The sequence below is a fragment of the Oryzias melastigma genome, linkage group LG10 (genome assembly GCF_002922805.2).
Source record: "Oryzias melastigma strain HK-1 linkage group LG10, ASM292280v2, whole genome shotgun sequence".
NCBI classification, from domain to species: domain Eukaryota; kingdom Metazoa; phylum Chordata; class Actinopteri; order Beloniformes; family Adrianichthyidae; genus Oryzias; species Oryzias melastigma.
This window is the reverse complement of record NC_050521.1, coordinates 16,913,740-16,923,120: the sequence shown is the minus strand read 5'-3', so window position 1 is coordinate 16,923,120 and position 9,381 is coordinate 16,913,740. Positions and strand designations below refer to the sequence as shown.

The following is a 9,381-nucleotide window of genomic DNA, read 5'->3' as shown; positions in this document are numbered from 1 at the left end:
TAATCATCCCGTTGGTGGCTTTCTTGGCATGTTTTTTTTTTTAAATCAAAGTGTGCTTTCATCTTTAATGTGTGACTTCCTCATGAGGCAGAGGAGGCTGCACAATAAAGCGGCACAGCAAGGTTTGGTCAGCCAGGACGTGTGGATGTTTTTGTTATTGTGGGGTTTAATTATGACCTCAGAAAAAGAACGGGTCTGGTCCCAGATGAGGATCAGGAGAAGCAAAAAAGAATTGAATGTTAGTTTTTTGAAAGTGAGGTTGAGCAGCGGAAGAAGAGAAAATGGTTACAAAAATCCTTCATCAGTCAAAAAAAAGTGTAAAATTAAAATAAATGAACAAAGTGCTTGTCGGGCTTTTAAAGGTTTTAGGTTTTTAAAGACGTAGGTGGTAGGTGGTCTTAATTGTTTGTGTTTGAGGACCAGAACCAACATTTCTAATGCATGGCAGCACATTTTGCCCAAGAAGTCTTGAGGTTTCATTGTAGGTGGGGTGTGATTATATAAGTTCGTTTCCAATCTATAATTTGATGCCTTGTTATCTTATATCTGACATATCTTTGCATGGATGCTCTTCACATGCATTCTTGTTTGATTTTTTGAAATAAACCATTTATAAAATTTGACAGAAGAGCTGGACCAATAGCAGATCCGTGGAGTGTTTTTGGTAATCCACCTCATCAAAGAAATAACATTGAATTTGGACAAATACATGCTTTAATTTTTATTGAAAATTGATTTTGAAACAGGAAATTTAGTTCAGAATTTCTTACTATTGTTCTCGTTTTAGTGCCAATTACACCGGGGACAAATGCATACTTAGAGAAGTGCTGCATTCATGTGGTGTTAGAATGATCGAAAAAAAATGACTGTTCTACTTGGAAAACACAAATGAACGTCAGGAAAATCTTCCAACACCACACGTGTGCAGAATAACTTTCTGTACCTAAACAAAAGTTCAGTGTGTTTGTAATCTTTGAGGAGACACCAGAATTACAGGGAAAATAAAACATTATAAAGGATTATTGATATAATTTATTCCAGTGTAATGGGCCAGATTAAAAGGTTTGCATGCGGCCCTCGGGCTGTAGCTTACCTGCCCCAGACCATGACCTAGCCACCTCCGTGTTTCAAAAGGACAGACTTCTGTCCTTGATATGCTTGTTTTGGTTTTTGTACTTTGAAGATCACCTTTAACATCGTTGGAGGTTGTTTTACCTGTTCGGCCATCTTTTTTTTTTAATTCTACATTTCTTTAGTTTGTCTTCAGTTTCTCTTCCATCCAGGATGGTTGGTTACAGACTTCTAAATCAGATCTTCAACAACAAACCCTAATTTATGATCAATCTGTATCAAATTATACATTTAATGCTTTAGTTGGTTTACAGTATTTTTTTAATGGCAGTTGAGGGATTATCTATCATTAGCAGAATAAGTCATTTCTCTGCATATAAATAAAATAAGTTTTAGTCAGTGACTTCATCCATGATACTTCAACCCTTCTTAGTTCCTTCTCAGAGATACTTTAGGAATCCCCTAAGATATTCACATATATATTTATAAGGATTTCATTCATTTTTTCCAGTAAAGACAAATATAGAAAAACAAGCCAATCTGCATGAATAAATGTGCATTCATAAATTTTTCAAGTCTTTTCCCATCTTTTCAGGGTCCTGGGTGGTCCTCTGGAGGATCCCGGCTGTCATCAGGCGAGCAGCAGGGTTCGTTCTTGACAAATTATCATCACATAACCTGAGAGACTCATGCAGATGCCCCAACATAATTAAATAAACGCACAACAAATCACGCAGTTTCAGCTCACAGTTTGTAGAAATGCGTTGTGCACAGCGGTCAGCTTCCTGCATAGCTTTATGTCACTGTTCCTACATCCTAAAGACGTTTTTCTACAAGGTGATTCGTTTTTTTTCTATTCAACATATGTGCAGTTAAGATTTTCTTTTCCCATTCTGCACTGAGTTGATGATTAGTTTTGAAATCTATGCATTTGTTAACTGAACCCCTGGGGAAGTATCAACTTGCAAACTAAATAGATAAAATTTGCTTAAAAAATACATTTACAATTGCCAAAAAAAAAGCAAAAAAACAGAAGAATTCTCAGAAAATGTATTTATTTCTGAAAAATGAGCCCTTTAAAAAAACAAGGACCAATATTTACAATGAGGTTATGGACAACTGCAGTTCATTTTTCCAGAAGGAAGATGCTTCAGTTTGGTCACAAGATCTATAGGAAGTGGTCGAACTTTCAAATGTGTTTTTCTATCAGGAAGAGTTTGAATTTAAAATAAAAGTTAAAATAAAAGCTCTCGCCGTTGTGAAACATTCATGGTCTGTTGGAGCTCCCACCTTTAATTCTGTTAAGGCGCTCAGACACTTGTTAGACTTTAGATTTATTAATAAACATTCTTCAGAATGTGGATTGGGCAATTTGAAAAGATGAAGAACAATTTTGATTCCTAGTTCCAGAAAGAACGGTGATATGTACACACATTAAATACAAAATAAAAGCTCTGCTTTTTCACTTATAATTAAAAAAATGCAAACAAACACAAATTGGTGTCAGAATCACTGCATTTGTACATCATTACGTGTTTCCAGTGCAAAGGAAGACAATAGACCTGATGTCAACGATGGGGGCGGGGCAGAGGAACAGATGCATGTGAAGAATATGGCCTCCGTTTTTGCTTCAGCTAATAAAAACTGGCATGGATCCAAAACTAACTAGACTTCCTTTATTTTGGTGAAGAGGGGGAGATGGTCACACGGATTGGGGGGAGGTCCGGTTAAAGTGGAGGGGATTTCAACGTAGGCCATCTGTGAGGGAGAGCGGGAACATGGCGGTGGCGGTTTCTCTCAACAGGAGCAGTTCCCGCAGCCCTTCACGCTGTTCAGGATCTCCTCCTGCAGCTTCTTCCGCTCCTCCTCCTTCTGGGACAGGCGCTCGGCGGCCGGCGCGCTCGAGCTCTTGCTGCTGTTGAGGATTTTGCTGTTCTGTGCGTTCCACAGCTCTGCGTACAAGCTGCCGGGGGTGGCGAGGAGGGTCTGGTGCGTGCCGCGCTCCGCCACCTTGCCCTGCGAGGAACGAGAGAGCAAAAAAAAATGAGGATCCAAAACAACAGAGCACCTCTTTCTGACCACACTCTGCAGAGAATCAGCCCCCCCAACAAATCCCTGCCGCCTCCCCAACAACTGTTGCGTTCCTCTGACAAAAACAAGCGCTCGCAGACACGAGCGGCTCCACGCACGACAAACACACACGCGTCCTTCCCACGCACTGAAACACAAACGAAGGCACCCCCACCCCCCTCCCCACCACCTCCCATGAGCAAGCAGAGGTGTTGGCATCATCTTTAGTGCGCCCAAGACGAGCATGTGACTGCATCCGCTCATTATTTTAATGAGCACCCCAGGCAGTCCTCTGCTGGTGACACTAGCAAACGCTATGGCGACATCACACGCAAACGTGCCTCCTCGCTACGACCCTCTGATCCCCGCCATCTGACTCGGAAGCGCCGAACAAAACGTGCTCCACTCGCCCGGGTTCAAAGAAATCCCTTCTCATTTTATCCTCTCACTCCAGCGCTGGAGGAAAATGTCACTTCACCTGTGTTACGTCCTAAATTAACTCTTACTTTCTGGTAATAATTGACTTGGCGCTCGTCGTACAGCTTCCCCGTGTCCTTCCAGCCCACTGAATCCTGCGGCCCTTCTCTGTTCACACAGACGTGTTTTTCTGTCTGTTGTGCTGCACATGAAAGCCTCACTTCTCCCACAGTTTAAAACAGTCCATGTCAGTGTGCAGCTTCAACTGTGACCACAAAAAAAGGCTTTATAACCCAATTCTGCCTCTACTGAAAAGCATGTATAGTCCTGGATAGGGCCTCATCAGTGTCTGGGAAGCTGGCCCATACATTATTAGTCACCAAGACAAACAAGACATGCCATCTGACCAAAACAGCTAGTCCAGTCTGACTGCTTTAATGAGCCCTTATGGAGAAAATGATACTTTCTTTTTTTTTTTTTTACCAGCAGGCTCCTGTTGTTGTTGTTGTACTTAATGAGAAAAGCTCAACAAAGCAGGATTTCATCATGTACATTGAGGTAAGGTAACTGCAAATAAATGAGAGCCCCCCCCCGCCCAAAAAAGCTTAGTAAATTCTTGTTTGCAGAGACAGAAAGCCGGAGGTTAAGAAGAGAGACAAACTCTTTTCCCTTAAATGCAAATTCGTCCAAAAAAAATCTGAAAATGAGCTTTTACCTGTTTGAGCACTAAGATCTCATCTGCATCTACGATTGTGGAAAGCCTGTGGGCGATGAACACCGAGGTCCTGTCCTTCACCATCTCCTTCATTGAACTCAGAATGTTCTGAAAGCAAACAAAGAACGCCATCTTCATCATCGTCAGTCCTGATGCCTCATAAGGGCATCCGTCTGATTCGACGGGAAACAGTCTCCAGCTGCAACGAGAGCTCATGAATGACAGAATATATATGAACCTCAATAGGGTGTTGCACACAAACGCCTCACCTTCACATGCTTGTCTTTATATAGGATGAATAAATAACCTCATTGTGATGAAAGGCAGAAATCTATTGCCCCGACTTTTCCTCTGGAGTTCAGAGAGGCTGGCTGAACTTTCTCATTAAATGTAACATTTACAAAGACTCTGTGGTTTAAGCGGAGATTAAATAGGAGAAAACAACGGCAGGTGTTAGGGGAGTGTGTGTGTGTGTGTGGGATGGGGGGAGTGTGTCACAGCAGGTAAGTGACGCAGGAGCATGCTGAATTATTGTGTACCTACAGCAGGTGTTTGTTCTGCTCAACGTGCCAGCCAGTGCGTGCTGCATTTTATGGTTACGTTACAGGTGCGTGCCAATGTGAGGGCGGTCGGGCTACCTCTTCGGTGATGGAGTCGAGGGACGACGTCGCTTCGTCATACAGGAGGATGGGCGGGTTCTTCAGAATGGCTCGGGCGATGGCGACGCGTTGCTTCTCTCCTCCTGAAATGAATTGCATAAATATCAAAGTGAGGACAGAAAGTGTTGGGCTGCAAAAATAAAAAAACATCTACATCTGACCTCAGCTCACTCATATTTTACCATAAAGAAAAGGTATAGGATTCAGTCCGGTAAAAACAGACTGGTGAGGAAAAGTCAGCGGGGCGTAAAGATTTTTCCCACCGAGGCTGACTCGGCTTTTATTGCACGCGGGCGGCGTGTGGCCTCTTAAAAGCGAGCGACTTGCAGTGAGTGTAAACATGGCTGGAGGTGGAGAACAGCTATGACGTGGGCCACAGAACAGGCCGACTCTACCTGATCCTTCTCATCTCACATACGGTCAAATGTCACTCATAGCAGCACTGAATTAATAAAGAAAAAGAAAAACCTCTTCGTTTGATCGTTCTCTCACTTGCTACTCTGGATCGAGAAAAAAAAAAAATGCGCAGTTTCTATTCTGCAGTGAGATGACTAATAGTATGAATTTAACTAAAAAATACAGATTGTTCTAAAGGAGGAGTTAAAAAGAGATTAAAAAGAAAAGAATATATGTAAGGAAGAAAAAAACAGAATAATTTAGATAAGTAATACATTTAAAAAAGTATAATTTAAAAAACAATAGAAAAGAGATTAGATAAATCAAAAAGAAATGAGAATAGACAAGAAAAAGATCAAAAAGGGAAGAGGAAAGGCAGGACTAATCTAGTAAAATCGAAATGAGTAAAAATATAGTTATTTGAAAATAAAAATGTGAAAAATGTGAGGAAATGTGCATTTAGTTGGTTGAGGAACAAAATTGAAGACTAAACTACCTGTTCTGACATTTCACCCCAATTAGGAAACCACAAATTTGCAATCTAAATGTGGCGTCGTCGCTCCGTTCTCCTCCTCCTGGTGTTCTTTACACCAGAATAAAACACAAAACTAATTCTCCTAACTGGCATTTGAATTGAAGCATGTAAGCCATAAAAGTGCAGCAAACCTGAGAGTTTTAGACCCCGCTCTCCAACCTGTGTGTCATAGCCATGGGGCATCCTGAGGATAGCGTCGTGGAGGCCCGCTAACCGCGCCACTTGGTACACCTCCTCTGGTGTGGCGTTAATGTTCCCGTACTGCAGGTTGTAGAAGATGTTGTTGTGGAACAGCACAGCATCCTGGTAAGAGCGATTCAGAGAAGAAAACGAGGCTTCAGAGAATGTTTTTTATTGCAGCGCGGAGAGAAACAAGAGGTCGGAGATGCATAAAGGGGGATAGGAGGACGAGAGAGGACAAGTGCAAATGACAGAATTAAAAATTTGTGCACCATCTGTTCAGAAAGGCCTTTCACTGCAATGGAAGTAAAAGATACTTCAATTCAAAAGCTTTACATGGGAAATATAGCAAATAAAAAAGCTATTGACCACTCATTACGAATAATATATTTTTTTTATTTAATTATTTTTTAAATTAAAATCAAGCAAGAAACAGAAAAGGATAATTCTAATGAGCAAAAATGTTGTTTAATCATCTTTAGAAATGCATGAACTCATCTTTTAGAAAATGTTTTAGTCATTTTCTTAAAGTTTTATCTTTAGGCCCTAAAACATTGTTTTAATTAACCATGCAATTGCAACCCTAATGGATATTAATGTTCTTAAATTGTAATCATTAACATTCAAGACAGTTAAGATTTAACTGCAGTTTATAATGCTTAACATTTGTCTTTATTTATTTTAATTTATCAATCCCTGATATTTGTGGATGTCTACGACACAGGAAAATGGAAAATATTATTTTTGTTTTTTTAATTGGTTTAAAAAGCTTAGAAGAATTTATTTGAAGTAGCTCAAAATTGGACTAAAATGAATTTATTGATCACAAAGCAAAGAATTTGTGTTTTTTAGTGGTAATAAGAAGTCACACTTAGATTCTTTAATTTTGAAAAACATCTGGCTTCATAAATAGGGTCATACTTTCTGATAATTAATTCCATCTTTGTTAGTAGTACTAAGCTGCTTTCTAATTTCCTAAATCTTGAAGAATTTAGAAAAAAATGCATCACCTTCTATGATAAATAATCTGGTGTCTGTTACTTTTGCAGGATAAAAGCCTTAAATAGGAGCAACATTAATGTAGGAAGCTCCATTCATGATGCATTCATGTGTCGCTTCGTACCTGAGGAACGACGCCCAAAGCCTTCCTCAGGCTCTCCAGGCTGACGTCCCGAATGTTCTGTCCAGCGATGTAGATGTTGCCCTGCTGGGGCTCGTAGAAGCGGAACAAAAGCCGAACGATGGTGCTCTTCCTGCAAGCGGATTCAGAAACCATCATCACATCACTTTGAGGTCCTCCCCTCACCCACACCGCCATCTACTAATGTAATGTTCTCATGTGGATGTGAAACACACTGAATGTACGACTTTCATTCTCTTATATGTCACCTACCCTGACCCGCTGCCGCCAACAATAGCCACTTTTTTGCCGGCGGGAACCTCAAAGGAAACTCCGTTCAAGACTTTCTGGCCCTCCAGGTATTCAAAGTAGACATCTTCAAAACGAATGGTGGCGTCCTGTGGTGTGATGGCTAGCGGTGGGGCCAGATCCTTCTCCTAGAAGATCCCATCAGAGGGTTAAAAAAGAAAAAAAAAAGAATAAAAACAAGAGTACAGAGCTGGAGAGCGGGGCCGCCGGGACAGATGTTCACGGCGAATTTGATAGCTGGTCACAAAAGAACCATCTGAATCTCCCCGCCGCCCTTCACGGCAGCTAAAACAGGCGTGAAACTTTTATTTCACACTGAGCTCAGCTGTAGTGTGCTGTGATGCATTCAAGGTCACCGAGTAAGCAAGAACACCTCACCCAGAGTAATCTAAGTAAATAGGCATTTTTTCATATATATTTTGTGCTTAATTTAAATTTTTTTCATGTGTTCCACATAAAAACCATTCAGCTGTAAATGGATTACCGGCCATCACAAGCAGTCAGAATGCAGAAGAATATGATGAGTGAAACATAACGGGGAGGATTTCTTTCTTCTGCTCTGCAACAGGCGAGTGATGGAAATGGCCTTGTTGGGCGGGAGGCAAACGGAAGGCACTTAAGTGCTCTTTTATGAAGCCAGAGGGCTGGATTTAAGAGGAGAATATAGAGATATATGAAGAAAATGTCCAGCTAAACAAAGCCGGGGAATAAATGTCTGGCTTATTAATTATGATCTGAAATGCTCTGACATTTAGAGCTTTTTAATGGTTAAGAATGAGTGTCGTTAATGATTCAATGCATAATGCGAGGAGCAAACAGATGATATTGTTAGTCCACTAATGAATTGGTTTAAAGGTAAACTACAACATAAACGCTGCAATAATGAATCAAACAGAGACCTTCGATTTCAGGTAAACCACACCTGCCAAATGTACCAGATGATTAAAAAAAAAAAAAACTTTATTGAGGTGTCACATTTGTTAAATTAAATTATCTTATTTTTAAATGTGTTTTTAACCATGAGGCAGACACTGATGGATTATCTGCACTCTCTCCCACCAAAGCTAATATTAGCAGTGCAACAAAAATGGCGATCAATTTTGGAGCCATCCAGTCGTACAGTTTGGAGCCAGATTCCATCTTGGGCAAGACATATATGGACCTGTCTGTCTGCAAAGAGATGCATCGGAGTGGAACGCCTCTAGCGATTGTTATTGAGAAAAAAAATGAATATATAAGTTGCACCTGAGTACAAGTCACACCCAAAAAGATACTAATTTAACAGACTCAAACAGTTAAGTTTTTTTGCGTTTTAAGATTTTAACCTTTCACACCTGAAGTGTCTGTCAAAACCTACAATGCTCTTTGTATATTGTAATTCCTTACAAATCACCATGAATTAGCTGATCTGAAAAGTGGTTAGGCGCTGGTAAGCAACACTTTAAAGCGGCTTTTCATCTATATGAAACACATTACTAAAATAAAGGGTTATATTCCGGCGCAAAGTCGCTTTTCTCCGCAACAGACTGAAAGTCAACTGCGGTCAAATGTAAAATGCTAAAGCTCCAATGCAACAGTTTTACAAATCTGAACACTTTTGTTAATATCCTTTTTGAAATCAATGAAGCGTTTACCTTTTTTTGACACATTTTAAGCTAATCCTGAACACTAGATAATTTATTCACATTATAAAGTTTTAATACAAGTGACTACAACTCTGAAATCTTGTGGACTGTCCTTTTCCGGCTAGTGAATTTCAGCCGCCATCTTGCCTGCAACCAGGTCTTCTTGACATCACAGGGTGGCAACAGATAACTTTTGGCTTTCACCCTTTTACACGTATGCTCCAGTGTTACTGTATTTTTTTAATTGTTAACACAATCAACGTAATTCCAGCAGATTCAGAACA

At 40.3% G+C, this 9,381-nt stretch overlaps 1 protein-coding gene across 1 annotated transcript in view; it reads right to left on the bottom strand.

Moving 5' to 3' along the window:
- Nucleotides 1-2,109: 2,109 nt before the first annotated feature.
- abcb7 (ATP-binding cassette, sub-family B (MDR/TAP), member 7) overlaps nucleotides 2,110-9,381 on the bottom strand; it is a 30,501-nt gene continuing 23,229 nt past the window's right edge. Inside the window, exons 11-16 of the mRNA XM_024283059.2 lie at nucleotides 7,437-7,600; nucleotides 7,167-7,296; nucleotides 5,995-6,166; nucleotides 4,912-5,015; nucleotides 4,274-4,381; nucleotides 2,110-3,087 (exon numbers count right to left, since the gene is read on the bottom strand). Of these exons, the coding sequence (XP_024138827.1) occupies nucleotides 2,869-3,087; nucleotides 4,274-4,381; nucleotides 4,912-5,015; nucleotides 5,995-6,166; nucleotides 7,167-7,296; nucleotides 7,437-7,600 (897 nt within the window). The 3' untranslated portion in view covers nucleotides 2,110-2,868. The remainder of the gene's footprint in view (nucleotides 3,088-4,273; nucleotides 4,382-4,911; nucleotides 5,016-5,994; nucleotides 6,167-7,166; nucleotides 7,297-7,436; nucleotides 7,601-9,381) is intronic.